The 18,986-nt window shown below is 44.2% G+C and overlaps 1 protein-coding gene across 1 annotated transcript; it reads right to left on the minus strand.

Annotated features, from left to right (window-relative positions):
- Positions 1-2,343: 2,343 nt before the first annotated feature.
- Positions 2,344-11,326, minus strand: lhx1a (LIM homeobox 1a). Its single transcript, XM_035623919.2, has 5 exons — positions 10,319-11,326; positions 8,208-8,431; positions 7,339-7,622; positions 5,333-5,498; positions 2,344-4,303 (listed from the first exon to the last, which is right to left on the minus strand). Exons 1-5 carry the CDS (start codon positions 10,486-10,488, stop codon positions 3,924-3,926), a joined length of 1,224 nt encoding a protein of 407 aa, XP_035479812.1. The 5' UTR covers positions 10,489-11,326; the 3' UTR covers positions 2,344-3,923.
- Between the last annotated feature and the right edge of the window lie 7,660 nt (positions 11,327-18,986).

An 18,986-nucleotide genomic window follows, 5' to 3' on the forward strand; every position in this document is an offset into this window, starting at 1 on the left:
CCGTAACGTTTGACTTTCTGTAGGTGACACTTTTCTCCGTCTGTTCAGCCATGGTGACCGCCGTTGATCACTCTCCTTGTTTGTTAAACAATTTAGAAAAAGTATTTCTTTGCAGAAAATGTATTCTTTCCCCTTCTCTTCGTAAAAGAGCTATAGGGTCTGGATGTCGAGAGCAGAAAAAGAAAGTTTCTCGGTCTGGCGTCAGGTTGAATCCCTTCAAAATTATTTTTAAGAAAATGCCACGGAACAAATCAAAATGTAGTCCATACTGTATGAAGGTACAGTTCATGATAGTAAAATAAATGAGTCAAGGTGAGAGAAAGGTGAGGAATTGCGCTGGCACCAAAAAACAGCTCGTCAGCAGTGGTCAGCTTATCAGGTTGCTTCATATCTCTGTATCGCCCTCTCGCTGAGTATTGAGCCAGGGAAATGTGGCTCGGCGATCCACCAACCCACTCCACTGATTAACAGCGTTTCTCTCATTCCTGGCCAAGAAAATAGCTTGCACTCACATGTGTCGTTTGTTTGAGGAGGAACAACGAGGAGCGGTGCCTTGTGTTTTGTGCTTATGCTACGTTTGCTCTGAGGAGAGGGTACACATCCTGCTGAGCCACTCTGCATTTAAAGCTAGCAGCCAAATGCTTCTCATATGGAGAGGGGCTCTAAAAAAAAATCCCTTCTCAGTTTGAATGCAAGTATCTCAGTGTTCGCCTGCTGGGCCTGATCTTCCTATTGGCTCAATAGTTTGGCCCCTGTTGTAGCCTAAAGTAAACCATTTTGTACACCCCTGCACTCCTTCCTCTAAGCATTTATCCCGCCTTCACCTCCTCTCATCACAAACACATGCGCATACCGTACACTTTTGGATTTTGGATCCCAGTGGGTGCGTGGACTATTCAAACATCCTGACTCAGAGATTTAAAATGTCATTTAAAACCCATTGAATGCTGTTAGAGCTTGTTTTATTTTTCCAGTGTTAGACTACAAGGTCAGTTTGCACCAACAGCTGATGAGCGATCAATAGGAGATTTGAATTTAAAGAGCTGTGGCCCCGGGGCGGTCAGTCGCCGGTGCATGGTGTTACCACGGGGGGGCTAAGCCCAGGGGCTCAACAGAGACCTATATCCTTCCACAGACCCTCCACCCCCACCTCCCCAAGCTTGGTTAACACTCAAGACCATGATTAATTCATGGTGGATTACAGTCTGAAGGCAGGGGAGAAAACTGGCATGCCATACAGTCCTAACTGCACGCAAAGGGTTCAAGATAAAGCCTCCTGCGGAATTCATGCCACAATCCCACCACCCGAATCATTTCCCTACAAGTATGAATAATTTGGGGGGGGGGGGGTTTGCTTCCTGCAAAAGATCACGCTTCGATGTTTGTCCTTCTTGATTATTATTACGGCTATGTTCTCTGAAATACGTTGGGAGAAGTCTCTCCCAGCCGTCAGACCGCACCGCGAGAACAGTCAGCTGCAGGGAATAATAATGTAGGGGCAGGCTAATAAAAGCATAACAAGCAGCACAGCTATGGTCACGGCAATTTCGTCATTGTCCTTCACAGTTGCACAGCTAACTGCTTGTGATTAGCTGACGAGCTTGGGCAACTGAATGGAAGAATCTGAGGCCCGAGCCAGCCTAGTCGGGGAGAGAAGTGGCGCCTGCATACGTTGCTTATTCACTCCCCCTTGTGTTGGCCACAGCGAGCCAGTCCACTAATGCCTCCATGGCTGGTAGAAAAGTTAAAACAACTGATTCTACAGTTCTATATGAATTGTTGTTCAAGCCATCAGGATGTAGTGCGATGCTGCAGCAAGGTAAAAATAAACCTCTTTGTTGACAATTAGCATCACAAAAATACGGCAAAGCATGAATGTGTCATACTTTGCATGACACATTCGCGGCATGACATGTTCCTACAACTCTGCTAAAAGCTGTCTTTTCATCACTTTCCACCAAATGCCGTTTCAATTTCACTCAAAGTTTTCTAATCCCATTAATCAGAATTAACAAATGTTTACCTGTCACTACGTCTGCAAAGGCCAATTATTTCACACTCCAAGTGAATGGAAAATTAGACGTGCAGACAACACAGACGATCATCGTGACACGAGTCACACTGGCCTGATAAGCACCTCACAGAGAGGGCCTGTGATATATATATATATATACGACTCCACTAACACATGCATTAACACACTGTGGTGTCATATACTGTAAGACTGCTGCTCCAAAGAAAATGTGTTGCGTAAAATTCATAGGCATATTTTCTAGTTTTATTAGAAACACATTTTGTCAACATGTTGTATTTATACAGTGAATGGTCTAATATGCACTGGAGGTCACATAAGCTTAGGTTTATTGGAACATTAAAAGACATATCATGAGGGCTCAATATTCAAAGAGATGTAGCAGCTACTAGCTGCATATTTGACCATTAATTTTTAATAGTTTGGATTTTTCTCCTTTGAAGACACAAAAATAAAACCTGTCTAAGTATGTTATATTAACAATTTTATGAATGTATCATCAGCAGACTAAAAAATCAAGAAGTCAATTACTCCTTTTAACACTTACATTTTGTCCCAACACATTCTGCAGATAATGGTGCAAAGCACTGTAACAGTGTTTGTGCTATTTTTTTTAAATTTTGGCAAATGTCTACTTTACTTGTGTTTTTTATTCTTTTTGAACCTTTTTGTAAACAACATCTTGTACAAACTAGCACAGTGAACCACAACCCCAGCAAATGTGTTTTTATCTCCATACAATATAAATGAAATCAATACAAAAGTTTGGTTGGTTGCTTGGAACATTTTTATATGGATCAAGAGGTTCTGAAACATGGTTTTCGAGACTTCTGGACTCCTGAATTAAATAGGTTACGTAAACAGTTGACTGTTCTAAGTCCCACATTTAGAACCCCAGTAGAAGATTTTTAGAAGCTAGACTTCATTTCAACATTTCAAGTTCACTTCCATTTTAAATAAAGGGTTTGCAATCCATAGAGGGTTTTACTGTTTTGCCTTTTGAAGGCGGCCTTCCTCAGATTTGATGGAAATTACAAAATCAAGAAAAGAAAAACGAAAGAGGAAACATATCGTCCACACGGATGAAAAAAAAAGAAGTAATTTCCTCTGGCCTTCAGAAACATAGTGTCAAATATGTCGAGTGTCAATATGGCAGAGCCTATAGAGGCAAAGAGGTCTGAGGAGCTTCTGAATAAATACAAGGGACATGTCTGGTGCCTCGAACATAGTCTGAATGTTGCTCAGCCGTCCTGCGGTGCCAGGTCAGCAAACAACCAATCCTCAGCCCCTTCATTCTCTCTCTGTAAAGCTATTCAAGTCTTTGACAATAGCTAATGATGTTTTCATGTTCACAACATACTATAGGAGATTTCCAAAGGCTTGCTTTCGACCCCACCTTTGAGTGTTTGGGGGGGCGGGGGGGGTTTGGTCATTATGCTGGGCCACTGACAGCGTCAGGAGCGGTGACGGGGTGTCCCAGGGGCCCGAGGAAAACGGGTAGAATAGGGGCAGTTCAACAGTCTTGTTCTTTTTTTGTTGTTGTTTTTTATATCATTAGTTTTGTTAGTCCAGTTTTGGATGCAGGGAGTGGGCAAAATAAGCAACAGAAACACCCAAACACAATACTGAAGACAATGTTTTTTTGAGCATAATTTTTTTTTATGCCAGATACGCTTTCCCCACAACAAAGATCAACAAATTGTGTGGGAAAATAAATAAATAAATATGAAAACACCAAAAAATAAAATAATAAATTAAAAGATTCAATGGTGTTGCCCTAACCCTGTTTATATCCACGTCCCTGTTCTCGATTCCGGCCCCGCATCACCACCAAACCTCAACACCCTCCGTTACCGAATCTCTCGCCAGTAAAGTCTGCTCTCTCAGCAAGCTACCACACGGTGCCCTCGTTCATTTCCGAGGGCGCGTGGGACAGGTGGTTGCTGTATCCGCTGCCGTTCAGTGACAGTGAGGTAAAGGGCGGACTGGGGCCAAACACCTCAGAGGAGATGCTGTGCAGGGGCCCTGGGATTCCGGGCTCCGGGCTGGGAGAGTCCCCTGGATGGTGGGACATGATGTCGGAGAAGCGCTGCACCTCACTGGAGGGGTGGTGGCCTGGCAGGGGGTGGTCCATACCTCCAAGGGGGGTGCCCGTGGGGCCTGATGAGGGCACGAAGGGGAGATCGACTGGGGTCTGGGCCTGTGACGACGGAGGCCCCTGAGGGAAGAAGTCGTAATTCCCTCCCGGGCCATAGTATTCACTTTGATAATCTGTAGATCCAAGAGAAGAAGAAGAAGAAGAAGAATAAAAACAGAAAAAAAAGTCAACGTTAGCTCTAGGAACAATGGGTGTGCAGAAATAACTCCAGAGACATTGAGGAATTCATTCAATATACATAGCTTGATTTGTATTAGAGAGGGAGAAAGACCCTTGCCGTGCTACATTAGTCACAGAGCACGTTACACTTAAATCAAAACTACAATTGGGTGGGGAGAACAACGTGGCCACAAAATTAATTAAAGTGGGGGCCATTTCATCAGCGATTCTACCTACTGAGACCGACTTTCTTTCTCTTTCTTTTTTAAGTTCAGCAGAATATTATTAGATGTTTTGCTTCAGCAGAAAAGACAAAGGCCCGGGCACAAATGAAATTCTCTGAAAATGATCATATATTCAGAAGCACTTGAAGGAGGAGTGTGGTATCAAGTCACTCAGACGTGAAGTTGCTTCACTTAAACTTAACTCAGTGGACGAAGTGACCCAAACAGAATTAACCCTTTCACTTGTGACTGTGAAGAGCCTTTTGGCTGAATATCCACAGCTACCATAATCACTGCAAGCTACGTATTTGTCTTTATAGATATTACTGTAATTCTGTACAGTGGAGGAACACATGCTTTTTGTGAAATCAGCTCAGAATGAAAACGGTGTGCAGGCCTAGTATTTCCTGAGTGTCTGTATAAGACAATCGCAAAGGCCTAGATAAAATGACCTTATTTCTTATCCAACACCTCGGCTAAGGAGGTGTAGATGAGAAAATAGAACAATGTGGGAGCATTGTTTCATTCTGGCAGGGGAGGACAGAACAATTGAAAACAAATGACCGGCCAATAGAGGATATAAGAAAAAATGCAAATTAGTATTTTAAAAAGATGCTACATAAAATGTGCCACTATAGGAGAAAATAACAGGTAGAAAGCAAGATACAAATCAAATTGTTTACGTTGTTTTTTTGTTTTTTTAAAAAGACGCTTCTTTGAAAAACTTTTAGAGATTTTTTTTAAAAACTGTAAACAAACCTCCATAGTAGGAGAAGGGCCCGTTGGGGATGAGCTCCCCGGGCTCCAGCCGGTCCACCAACGTCCTCATTCTCCTCGGGCTGCGGAAAAACGCGTGCCTCCGGGCGCCCAGCGCACTCAACTGCTTCATGCGTCTCTCTTTGGAACGTCGGTTCTGGAACCAGACCTGGACACACACACACACACACACACATATATGGGTCACCTCGAGTTATACTCGGCAAATAGGCACTGTAGGTTGCAGACGCCATTTTGACTGCACTTCAATAGGTATTTTATTGTTGCAGGGATGTGTGAGGGGAGGGGTGGGGATGGGGTGAAGAAGCGGCTGAAATGTATGGGGGGGAAAAGAAGACAAACTACATTTTATTCCCCAAAAAAAAACCAGGACGTTGTTATTTTTGTGGATATGCAAACAAACCCGGCTGTGTAAATTCCCCTCTTTCAGAAGAAAGTGTAATTAGGTGTCATGTTTACCTTGGCGCCTGCGCCAAATTTGGCTCCTTGCTGGAGTAAACAACCGCGCGCTCTGTGTGTTTTGCGCCATGCGTGATGAGCCGGTGCCTTTAACCCGCGACGCTCTGCGGTGGAGACTATCGCGCCCAATTATCTTTACAGGAGCGAGAGTCACATCTAACCTCCCTAATGGTCCTTTAACCCTCCATTTACTCCGACTGGAGGCTGCAGCAGCGGGGGTTTAAAATCTCCAATTAATACTTAATAGGAGGGTTGTTACCAATATATTACCAGGCTCTTGGAGGTTATCATTTCCTAATCTATAGGCCGGATTCCTTTAATTACCCTCTTCCCTTTTACTCCCCTCATACATATTAGATAGCACGTGGTCACTCTCGGTCTTTATCGGTATCAATCTGTTATGTTAAACCTTTTTACCTGCCCCGCAGTCTTATCCACAGTATGATCCCCTCCTCAAAGAAAAAAATTATTAATATATGGATGAAAATCCGTTATTAAAATAAAACTGCAAAAAAAACTGCAAGTAAGTCTGATATAATTCCGGATGTGTACTAGGTAGTGATAACATTTTCCTCGCGAATCTACAATTGACCATAATTCTCTTTCAATAATTTCATGCGCCAAGCATTTCAAGCATTTCAACATTTTTCAGTCGCCAAAATGAAATAAAAATGTCCTATATACAAAACCAATAATAACAATGGTGATGATGATGTGGTCTGTGTTTTATGTTGCTCCTTGTTTAACTTAACGCGGCCCCGTTGTAATTCAGAGGTGTGAGGAAACAGTCTGAAGACCCTGGAAACAGATTTCTGCCTGTTCCACTTGGCTGGCACTGTTCTCAGCGTGGCTAAATGTGCTCGCAAAACGTGATGGCAGCGCCGTGCCAGGACTCCCCGCGCTCCCAGCAGCCCTGCGCCAGTTGGCGACTTTGCCTCGTCCCGCGCGCCAAGGATAAAAAAAAAGCCATATAAATTACCCGTCTCGAAATCAACCTCAGCGGTCAGGCCAATCGTTTGGCTTAATGAATTCAATGTGACGGCGCAGTTTTGGAAGGAGCAGGCCTCCTTTCGAGAGGGGTGAAAGATGTGAGGGCAATGGGTTAGGGGCTGGGGGGTGGAGCTTCTATGATGGGATGAGGCCTGCGAGGTTATGGCAGTCTGGCATCTTGGCAGGCAAATTTTTTTTCCCCCATAAAATATAAGCTGTTACATCACACCTTTTTATGGGTGCGTGACACCCTTTAATATAAAATAAAATTAAAAATATTCGAGAGCCCATCTCCTCTAGAAGTGGGTGTCCTCTGAAATCTATGTCCATTATACTTGAGATTTTCATGATTTACCATCAAACCATGCAGTGACTTATGTCGGGGCAACTTGGTCACTGTGATTTGGCCAATAAATATGGACTAATAGAGACATATTTATGTTGTGGTTTAATCAATTAATGAATTCAAAATGTGATAAAAGGGGTAATCCATCTTGGAAGGACCCGGCCCTGGACGCTACGCGCACTTGTCCCTTTACCTGGATGACCCTCATGTTGAGGCCGGTCTCCTGGGCCAGTTGCTCCCTGATGTGTCTGGTGGGCTTGGGGGTGGCCGCGAACGCCGCCTTCAGCGTCTCCAGCTGCTTGGCCTTGATGGTGGTGCGCGGGCCGCGCCGCTTCCCGCCGAGGTTCTGGTCGTCGTTCTCGTTGTTCACCGTCTCTTTGTCGGACAGCGCGGCGCTCTCCGTGTCCTTTAGCACCACGTCGTCCTGTAGCTGGTCTTGCGAGTCCGGTGATAAACTCGGGTCGCTGCACGCCGTTACTGCACAAATATGAAATGTGGGATTCAGAGCTGTGGTATTCACCCTCATGCATCATCTTAACTACATTTACCACCGACGCTTGGTGGACTATGACCTCAAGCCCGCGATGAAACCCACCAGCATCATTTAAAACCAAACAAAAAACGATCATTTGGGTTTTACGCATTGAAACGGTGCATTCATGCACGTATAATATAAAATCTGGAACATCCATTTCACTAATAGAAAATAAAAAAAAGCTTATTTATGGGCTTTTCTCATTTACAGTGCTGCTACAAAACATAATATAAATCTGACATGACACTTTCTGGAACAAACCCACGCAGCACATTTACATCACAGATCAGCACCTTCAGTGGCCTGAGAGGAGAGAAACGGCATCAGGGAGCAGAGTGATCTGTATATTTTTTTGTTGTCGGGCTCTGCTCTCTGAATGCCGTCTGAGTCCTGGTCATGGAAATGATGAAGCCACTGTGGGGCTGAACACATCACATCCATCACAATTTATTCCGCCTTGTGCTCACACGAACACACACAAACACACACGCGCGCACACACAAGCACTGGCAGGGCTTCCTCCGTACCTGAGAGGAGGTTGGAGTCCTTTACACTGCTGTTGCTCATATAATCGTCTTTGCAAACGAATTTGTTCTCGTCTATGATGTAGAGCTCCTCGCCGGTGGAGAGCTGTTTGTTGCACATCATGCAGGTGAAGCAGTTGAGGTGAAACACTTTGCTGCGGGCCCTTCGGACCAGGTCGTTGGGAGAGATGCCTTGCGAGCAACCGCCGCACTTCGTACCGAACCGTCTGCGAAGGGAATGGGCTGATATTAGTATTGGAATACAGCATATATTCACATGATATTTATTTAACAGCTAAAGTAATCTTGATAAAATAATAATTCTGCTTTTCTTTAAATAATCAACATCAAACCAGGTGTAGAGATAAGGTGGGACGATGAGGATGGAATGATCTACCTTTTTTAGAACATACGGGTCGATAATTATTATTATTTATAATAATAATAATAATAACAATAATAATATTCTGATTATTGTTGTTGTTTTTGTTGTTGTCTTGACTCAGTGTAGCCTGAAGTCACAGTAAATTTAATACTTATAAAAAGCAGTTCATTCCCAATCCTATATTGAAAATTTAGTGTCTAGAATTTTAAACCTCTTACATGTAATATTTTAAATATGAAATCTAATGGTTAGAAGAATGGATCACCTCCAGATATTAAAAATGTGGACCAAGGAAATCAGCTTCAAGTCAAACTTTAACAGAAACATTATTAAAAAACGCATTTTAGGAGCTTTGTGGACCTTGTGCTAAGTACTAAATTAAGAATAAACATCCATGCTCAACACTGACATTATATTTATTTGTATTATTACTACTGATAATATTATTATTAGGGCCCAAGCGCCAACAGGCGTGAAGCACTATTGCAACTGAATGAATTAGTCTTGTTATCATCATTATTTTTATTAATTTTAATATTAATATTATTTTTATTGCTTTTTTTTTACATTATTTGAATTGTAAAATAAAATGTAATTATTTTATGCACGATCTCAATTCTATTTCACTTCCATTCTACCTCCAGGCCCGCTGAAGTGACTGTTTGTTCAATGACATGTTCATCTCTACATTTTGCAGCCGTCCATCTTTAGAATAATAAATGGCGGCCTCACAGTTAAACGATGTGTATTGAGCGGCGTGCACCGCTTGTTGACTGCACGTCTGTGATTGCATTGTCTGCGGACTTGATCTTTTCAACTAGTTTACTATTCAAATCCACTTATCACATCCTCCTCAGTCGGACTGAGCAAACACACCGGGCAGCGGCTCTTCTGGCCGCGGTTTGATCCTGTGTGCCCCCCCCCCCCCCCCCCCCCCCACCCCCCCTCCCCAGCCGGGCATGCTGTAAAAAAAACCCCCCAAAAAACACCTAAACACCCCAAACTGTGATTTCCTCGATTTCCTAACAAACCTCCCCCCTCCCTGCTGCGAGCGAGTGCACACGCGTTAAATGTGGCTGCCTCTCTTTTGTTGTTGTTTTGCATAAGAATTCAAATTAACAAGCTTTTAATTACTCGCTCTTAATCAAGGCTTATCGCCTGCAAGTCCTCACTCACGCCTACAGGCACGGACCGGTCGTTCTGTTCATTTATTTAGAGGAGAAAACAATGAATTAAACCAAGAGTTTGACTGTGAAGATGTGGCAAGGTTTAAATGTCTGTTCTGATTGTCTCGTTTATCTTTAATACTTTTAAAAGGATTTTACCGATTTTATTTTCAGTTTGTCTGAAAAAAAAAGAGTGAGTTTAATTTTATCAGGAGTCAATTACTTAGATTTTTTTTCCCCTGGTGATTGGTGAGACAAAACAACAAATTCAAAAGTTGTTAATCATATTGAAGCTGCAGCATTATGAATAAACAGAAAACTAAATGTTTTTTTTCATTGAATCCTATATTTGCAGTGTTCCCTTCTATTTTTTACGAGGCGCCCTCACATGTATGCACCTATTTTATGCAACCGTTCAGATCTATAGAATTTGATTCATAATTTCCTAAATGTGTGTGTCGATGTGTACCTGCTGCTTTAACTGTCCAGCCCTTGCCTTTAGAACACACACATATCAATACACGGCGTTGAGGAGTTTTCCTGGCACCTTCCCCCGGGCTTACCTAAAGAAATCATTCTTGCAGTACAGTCTCCCCTCTCGTGAAAAACATTTCTCAGTCAAATTGCACTTGCACTCGCAGCACTGCACGCATTTGACGTGCCAGGCTCTGTCCAGCACGTTGAGCAGAAAGCGGTCCAGGATAGGCCTCTCGCAGCCGGCGCAGTGGACCATGGCTTTGGCTGGCTGGGCGACAACCCCACAGATGAAGCGCACACGCACAAACAAAATCAACAGCGCAGGCCGAGCATTGACCGAGTATCTGCTTCCTCCCCTCCCCGATTCGCCTGGAGCTCCCGGGTCAATGTGCGCGGAGAAGCCAGTCGATCAGGTGTCAACACAGATTTCTCCCTGCAAGCGTAAAAAGGCTTAAGGGTCCAAAAGGAAGAAGAAAAAAAAAACAGTGGAGTGGATAGTGGCAGCGTACTCTCTCTTTCTGTCTGTCGCTCTCTCTCTCGCTTGGAAAAGCCACAAGGAGATATATAAATAAATAGATTAGTCCTTTATTTCATCCGGAGCAAAAGCGCACAATTCAACCAAAATGCAGCTTTCAAAACAGGAAGCCGCAAGTCGGCTCAGACGAGAAGAACGGAGCCAGTTTGCTTGTCCCGGCGCTCTTCGGAGGGATGCATCGGCCGAGGAGAAGAGCGTCGTGTGCCAGTCACTGATGGAAGAGGCGTCTAATAAAATTCTTTGAGGGCACAGCTGTCACACAACAAGACACGCACGCCTATAAATAATTCAGTGTACTTTGACATGGCCGCATATCCACCGTTCACAGCCCGGCGAGAAACAAAAATCCCACAGCCAAAAATATTCAAACAACACAGGAGTGTTTCCTCCCCTCGGTGTGTCGGACGATCCTGGACGTTCAGCCTGCGGTGGCGGAAAGACGCTGGCATGCGCTGGCGGCTCCGTTAGTAGTAGGTGTGTGAGCTGGGATGTCCTCAGTCTCCAATACCATGCGTATGCTGGGATGCGCTGGGTCTCCAGTACACTGTCTTGCTCCTAAAGCTCCAGCCCAGCCTTATTCCCAGCCTCCTGACGTCAGGCCGCGGCCCGTCCAATCAGCGCCGCGCCATGCCAGCAAACATCAAGCCGCCCCATCATAACCCAGCGAGGGCTCTGCCTGCTATTTATGCCGCACACTCAAGACACCAATTGTCAAGAATTTCCCTGCAAACTGTCATATGTAAGTGAATGTGTTTGGAGGAAGTAGCCGCGGCGGAGGGCGAGCAGCGCGGAGGGAGAGACGCCACTTTTCAGCCGCTGAGAAAATTGTCTTCTGGGCATGAGGTGGGACATGAAGGAGGGATCGGAGCAGGTAGATACGGTGGCGTCTTCAGGACGAAGAGGTTGCAGGCGCATATTGCATGGCGCGCTCCCAGTTTATTCGTGTAAAGTTACTTTGCGCCCGAAAATTACGCACGAGTTTGGGCATGTGTTTGTACGGGCATGTTTGTTTTCTAACATCACCAATAAAGCAGCTGTTCGTTAAAATATAAAGTCTTCAGTAGGGGCTAGGTGTTTGATTACACAGCAGGAAGCTGCAATCTTATTCAGGTGATGGGTTGTATATGTGACCGGTATCTTCATCCCCCCCAGTGTCTTGCCAACATTATGTTTCCTCGGGCGTCTGCAGTAGCGCACTTTCAGCGGTTTTCGCTTTGGTGCGACGGTGCGACGTGGAAGTGAAAGACAGAAAGGCTCTAAAGTTGACAGCTCATGCGGCTCAGCGCGTCGTGGGGCTCGCGGCACAGACACCTCGGACAATTCATTAGGGGAGGTCCAATCCACTTCAAGTCGACCTTCAGTAAATAACACCACGAGCCTAACTGCCTACTGGACTATAAATCATCCCCATCAAATTAATCAGACAGTATTTTGAGTTGATGATTTACAGGCCTGAAGTTTTCAACAATTTCAATATTCAACTTTTGTCATGCTCAGATATATAAAAAAAAATCGATTATTCTGGTTATATCTGGTTGGAAATGAACAAATAATGTACACGCTAGCTGAACAAATTAATTTCGCTGCATCATCTAATCAACTAGTTCGGAGTAATTAATCTGTGTAACGTTTGTTTACAAGAATTGTTCTGCTGTGGCCTCGAAGACAATGAGCTGAATAAATGAAGGTACAATAAGGGAATATGTTGTATTTGTCTTTGTTCGTCCTGAGAGGGAATCGGCCGCGCTCCTTGCGTACTGTACCGCAGAGGGGGGAAAAGCGAACCAGGGACACCCGTTTATTGTCTACCAATAGCCCGCCAGCGTCCTCCTGCATATGGGCTGCTTCTCATGCAAAACGCCAGCCCGTCCCGTCCAGCTGCCTCTCGGCGTCTGGGGAGCGCCCCTTCAACAGGACATGTGTTACTGGCTTGAAGAAAAGAGATAAGGCTTCAAAACACACAGAACAGACCCCATCTCGCTCTCCTTTTCCCACATTTTTTTTTTTTTAAATTTGCATCTCCTCTCACTCTGCTCCAATCTCCTCATCCTTTTCATATCTTTTGCTACTACTGCCATGTTTTTTTTTTTTGTTTTTTTTTCCTGTTTGTGGGGCGAGCGCATCCTGCTCAGCATCTGGTGACGTTTCCATCACAGAGTCAGTGAGGGTCACTAAGCAGGGACAATTTGGCGGGCCAAAGATCTGCATATAGGAGGGCAACCAGCAATGGAAATATTCCGTTTTGCCTTTGGACTACAGAATGTATTAAATGTTTTTTTTCTTTCCTGCATTTAAACCCAGAGACGTGCTCGGAAATATCTGACAGTCTGCGGGCCCCACACTCTCCAGCACCACGCGAACTTGTAAATGCAGCATGTAAACGACAAAAAAGTTGTTGTTATTTCCATGTGTAGAAGATGCCTCGATAGTCTGTCAGCGGGGATAATCTCTGCCTGATTTAGAATAAGCCAGGGAGAGAGAAAGCCAGGCTCACAGAGGAAGATTAATCCACGAACAGAAGGAAATCAAAATATAGGCTATAGGCTTAAAATACCCCGGCTCCCTTCAAGGCAGAGACACTATTAAATGCAAAAAAAATGGTTTTAACCTTACCGCTGTAATCCCTTACTAGCGATGGATTTTTTTTTTTATTCACACTCATATTTTCACTCGGGTGCAGGCAGAAGTTGGAAATTGGAATATGTGGCGCAGCGTTTGTGCTCACGTTAAAGGAAACAAAACTTTATTTCCCCCTCTTATTGTGACTGCAGGTGCATTCAATGTGGGGCGGCCCTGCCAGCAGGCCTGTTCAGACAAGTACAATGAAGGCGGGAGAAAATTAAAATCGAAATACCCTGAATTTTCTTTTTTCATTGATGCACAATAAGCTGATTATTTGATTTACATTTTATATTTAACGCGTCTGTTTCGCCTCCTCACGAGTCTCACGTGGACCAACAACAGGCCGCGCAGCCTCGGAGAAGAAGAGGGATCCTCCTGCACCAGGGCCACGGCGTAGTACAGCAGCCCAGGAGATTTGGGGTTTATGAAGTGCAGACAAGTGAAGTGGTACACTGCGAGATAATTAATCTGAGATAATGAACGAGGCTGTGAAGATGCATGCAATCATTAATTCTAATCATGACACGTTTATTTGTCTCCCCTATCTCCCCCAGGCTCAGTTTAGCGACACTGTGTCACCGCGAGAGCGCGCGAGGGGCTCGGCTGCAGGGAGGAGAGGACGTCGGCGCACAGACTAAATGCTGCACGGAGCAGGTGATCTGAAAAAAAAAAGTGTTTAAATTATGACAAATAAATGCTCAGAGGCTTTGACCTCATACAACTGGACCAGTGAGGCCGGACTGGGGCGTTGATCAGCTGGGTGCACCGGGGTGGACGTGGGTGGGGCGAGGGGGTACCGGTCCTCTGCTCTGTTCTGCTTTTTCTAGTCTCTCTGTATAGGATTCTTATTTTTCTTCTTCTCCTTATTCAAAACGAAAAAATACGGGCACTGCGCTTCAAATTCATAATCAGCCACATTAATCATGGTCGTTTGCGACAGCGTTTATTTCAGGAATAAACGGCCCCGTTTCTGTGAAACTCGCTCAGTTGAAATCGTTTGTATTATTTTTCCTTCTCTATTCCTACCTGGGACGCTTCACCGCGTGGAACAAGGCGGATATTCGGAGGTGAATGTGAGGTAATTGACATGGAATTACCAAGAGCAATTTTATGAACATAAAAAAACAAAAAAATAAGCATTTTCTACATTTTCTGTGAAAAATAATAATCCTATTTTCACTTTAAGAAAATATATCTATTAATTAAAAGCTCTAAAATAATCTTCACCTTTTTACAAATCATATTCATTCATTGATATTTTTGTGTTTAAATACTGCTTTTATCGCCAAGTTAGCTTCAGCCTTGGATGCGCAAACTGCACTCAAATAGCGCACATTTACCTTAAAGTTGTTTACCGCCATGTACATAAATTCGTGGTGTTGGAGGGGGGGAGAGGGTGGGATGCATTTCTCTGTCCCTGCCTGGGCTGTCAATCATTCTTCACAGCATTATCACGAACCTCCCAGGACTGGAGTCCGTCCATCCTTCCAGTGTCCACCACGGCGCAGGATGCTCACGCAGCAGAAAGGGCATCTGGGGAAATTCTGAATGTGTAACCCACATGCAGCTAACGCAAAGCAAGCAGTGTGTGTGTGTGTGTGTGTGTGTGTGTATGTCCTCCTCCTTCTCCTGCACATCAGCGGCCAAACATATGCCGATGTGAACTCAACGTGGATTATTGAGCCACACAGCAACTCTACGCAAACATTTTCCCGACTTTTCAACTCCAGTCCCAGCCTGGGCTGAGATAAATCCAATGGATTTTATAGATCATCTCCCTACAGCTGTCCTTTCTCAGTCAGTCACACACACACACGCACGCACACCCACCCACCCACCCAGACACACACACACACACACACACACACACACACGGAGGCCGCCATGATCTGCTGCTCCACCACAACCATCATCTACAGCCACCGATGCCCTCACTGTCCGTGTGTGTTTCTCAAGGAGATCATATGACTCAGTGAATTAGTGAACTGGGGAGGGGTTGGAGGCAGAGTTGGGCGGTGGTGATGGTGTGTGTGTGTGGGGGGGGGGGGTCCAGAACAGTAATCCTGCATGAGACTCCGGGGTCACCCGGAAACAAGGCCACCATCACCACAATCCCTCTTGCTCCTCTAGGGGGCGAATTCAATCCGGGTCCCACAGGCCACGATACTATCACTGTTTCTTTCTCATATGTTGTTACGCGATTCGTTCCTCCTTATTCCTGGCCTAATATGTTTAGCAGTTAAATAGATGTTTAAACATTTATTTATTACATGAAGAATGTAATGTTTTATTCATTCTTTTTTCTCTTTTGAGTTTGACAACCAAAATTGAGTCTGTCTGTCTGTCTGTCTTTCTGTCTATCTATCTATCTATCTATCTATCTATCTATCTATCTATCTATCTATCTAACTATCTATCTAACTATCTACATATCTAGATATCTGTCTGTCTGTCTTTCTGTCTATCTATCTATCTATCTATCTATCTATCTAACTATCTATCTAACTATCTACATATCTAGATATCTGTCTGTCTGTCTGTCTGTCTGTCTGTCTGTCTGTCTATCTATCTATCTATCTATCTATCTATCTAACTATCTATCTAACTATCTACATATCTAGATATCTGTCTGTCTTTCTGTCTGTCTATAAACGAACAACAAATAAGTAAATAAAGCCATAAAAAAATAGTCAACGAATGTCGTGCTTATTTGGTGTTTTCTTTTCTTTTTCTTTCGTTCTGTGAATGTATTTTAATCCATGACGGGACACTGGAGTCCTCCCGGTATCACCCATTAATAATAATTTTCATTCAAACTCAGAGATCAGAGGCCCCCCACCTCATCATATCACTGACTGAGAGCCGTCACTGTAAATCGAAACAAAACAAAAAAAAGCTCCGTCTCTCTCTCTCTCTTCTTTTTTTTTGCTTCCCCTCATGCTCCAAACAGAGTCGGTGAACGAACACGCAGGGAAGCCGCCTAATGCACTTCCCCTAGTTTAGATTAATGGTACTCCGCGCCCATTCCGCAGTCGGGGTGAAAGGGCTAGGATCACTAATGATTATAATATAATGTGTGGCGATAACCACTCCCTCTGAGATATTATCGCCCGCTGGCCCAATGCTCAGGGGACGGGGCTGCGTGGCTGCAGCGCGGCAGATATCCGCTGCTGCTGCTGCGGCGGATTTCTGCGCCCTGATATGAAACAAGCCCGCAAGCGCGGAGAGGGGGAGAACTGGCCGCTGCTGATACCTGCACTGAAATATGCAACATGAGCAGAGCGGCCCGTGGGTGCTGTCCAACATACAGTCGTTGCCGTTTCTGTTTTGTCTGCCATTAGAAATGAGAGGATGGGATTATTATGTTTTTTAAAAAAATTGTTTTCATCCAGGAGCGTCCAGCCTCTAATTCTCACTTAATCGTTATAAATCCGATAAGAGAGAAGAAAAAAAAAAAAGGCCTTGATTTTAATAATTATTATTTGATTCCTACCTTGGACACTAAGTGCAGGCACCGGAACCCTCATTGATTGGTTCTTTAAGGAAACGGTCGTTAGGGTTCTTCGATCACAGGAGTGGGTGTCTTACATAATGCAAAACAAGATGTTATTAAAACCCCTGCCATCTTAAAATGAGAGGAACAAAACAAACATTAAACACAACAAAAAGCCCCAAATAATTCCGTAGATTCGATTTAATGCCGTCACCACCTTGTCACGTTCAAACCTCTCTTTTTGCGAGGTGCTGTCGTCAATTGATTGGAGCCCCATTGAAGATGATTTATATTTCATTATTATTGAAACTGTGATTACAAACAAAGGTAAGACATGGATTTCAAGAATTACACCCAAACTTTCAATCTGATTTTATGGCTGCTTTATTGTAATCTACACATGCAGGCATGTGTATGTGGTTCAACAGAGGGGAATTAGCGATGAATATTTCGTGTATCTCAGAATCTCTAGATCTGTTTTGAAAGATAGCTCCTGCACGTGCGTCTGCCTGGTAAATTCAGTCGCAGGCGCGTAAAAGTCACCGTTCTCAAACCTTACCTCATTCCAAAGAGACACATGTAACAATCAGTGTGGAACCACAGATGTCCACATGTACCTCGAAATGAAAGAGAGAGAGAGAAAAAACAAAACACGGGCCCTCAAACAAGAATCAAGACGCCTCTGATTGTTCCAAACGTGAACGCGCGCAACTTTTCCAAAGCCGATTAGGCTGGAAATCCCTGCATAATTATCGACGTTCACTGATCAATAACAAACAGCTAAATCCTCTACAACGTCTGCGGAAAAAAACGCCGCGAGAGAGGGACGGAGAGGAAGAGGGAGAGGAAGAGGAAGAGGAGGAGGAGGAGGAGGAAGAAGAAGTGGAGTGAGCGATGCTGCTGCGCTGGACGCACCGCGGCCAATCCCGCGCGATCCGTCTTCATTGGAGCTTGTGTGTGTAAAAAGCACAAGGCGCGAGCGTAAGGTAAAGCCCGCATCAAAGCCGCGGCTTTATTTTTATATCCAATAGATCAGCGGGCAGACAAAGCTTTATTTTCGCCAGGAGAGACATATTTTACCTCTGCCTCACGGTTTTATGTTGGAGAGGTGTCAGCCGGGGGAAATGGATGGCTAATGCATAGGCAAAACGCTGCTCGCCTCGGCATGCTGCACGTCAGAGGGCGACTGCAGGGGAGAGCAGCGGGGATTTAGGGCCCCTGGGGTCCAACACGGGGGACTGAGTACTGGGGGGGGGGGGGGGGTTACTGTAGCTCGTGACACAGTTGAAAACAGAAGCACATTAAAGTCACACAAACTCAGTTATAACATGAATTTGCCATTTGATACAAATTCGGCATGGGCGGCGCTAGGATTTTGTCACTGCTGTGGCTCAGTAGTTGCTAGTTCATTTTCAAAATACACTCCCCCCTATTGTTTCTTTACATCATTACATTATTCACAAAGAGAGCAACAATAAGTTATCATCAAAAAACTCTTTCGACAGAGATCATTGGTTGAAAAGGGTCAGTGGTCATATAGCTCATAACACACTCCAACATGTGCACAAGCACAGAGTCCGATAAGAGTCTCCTGAACCAGTGTGCTGGAGACCAGGCTTGGTCCCAGTATGTGTGGGGTCAAAAGCACAGCCCTCAAATCTCCGAGGCACCCCGCCACTCCTCCCTGAAATCTCTTTTATTAGATTACAGGTCAAACTCTGAGGTAAATTAACGACACGAAGAATACAATGTTGAAGAATATGACGAAGAAAAAGAAGATTAGCAAATGAGACATTTAATCCAGGGACAGTTTGTGACACACACTCAAACACATAATACAATATAGTCATATGTATATGTAATACGAATAAACCAACACGATATTTTAATGTTAAATTACAAACATATCCAGAGCTGTCCAATGATGATGACATCTGATCATAATCTGCCTTGTCAGCTGTCAACAATGCATGAAAGGTTCGGGAGAAGCTAGTCAGTGGATCCAAAGTCCCTACTTTTCAACTGTAGTTAAAGGTGAAGCTACACTAAGTTAACATGGTAACATTTAAAGTGATACAGGGAAAACGTTTTTGGGATGAATAAC

This window comes from Scophthalmus maximus, chromosome 11 (genome assembly GCF_022379125.1).
Source record: "Scophthalmus maximus strain ysfricsl-2021 chromosome 11, ASM2237912v1, whole genome shotgun sequence".
In the NCBI taxonomy this organism is placed as follows: domain Eukaryota; kingdom Metazoa; phylum Chordata; class Actinopteri; order Pleuronectiformes; family Scophthalmidae; genus Scophthalmus; species Scophthalmus maximus.

Bases quoted from the DNA above. Each gene is read 5' to 3' on its own strand.
- lhx1a (XM_035623919.2), bottom strand. From the start codon at position 10,488: ATGGTCCACTGCGCCGGCTGCGAGAGGCCTATCCTGGACCGCTTTCTG. The intron at 7,623-8,207 runs GTACGGAGGAAG...ATATTTGTGCAG, and splicing joins GGACTCCAACCTCCTCTCAG to TAACGGCGTGCAGCGACCCG. The intron at 5,499-7,338 runs GTAAAGGGACAA...GTGTGTGTCCAG, and splicing joins TCAACATGAGGGTCATCCAG to GTCTGGTTCCAGAACCGACG.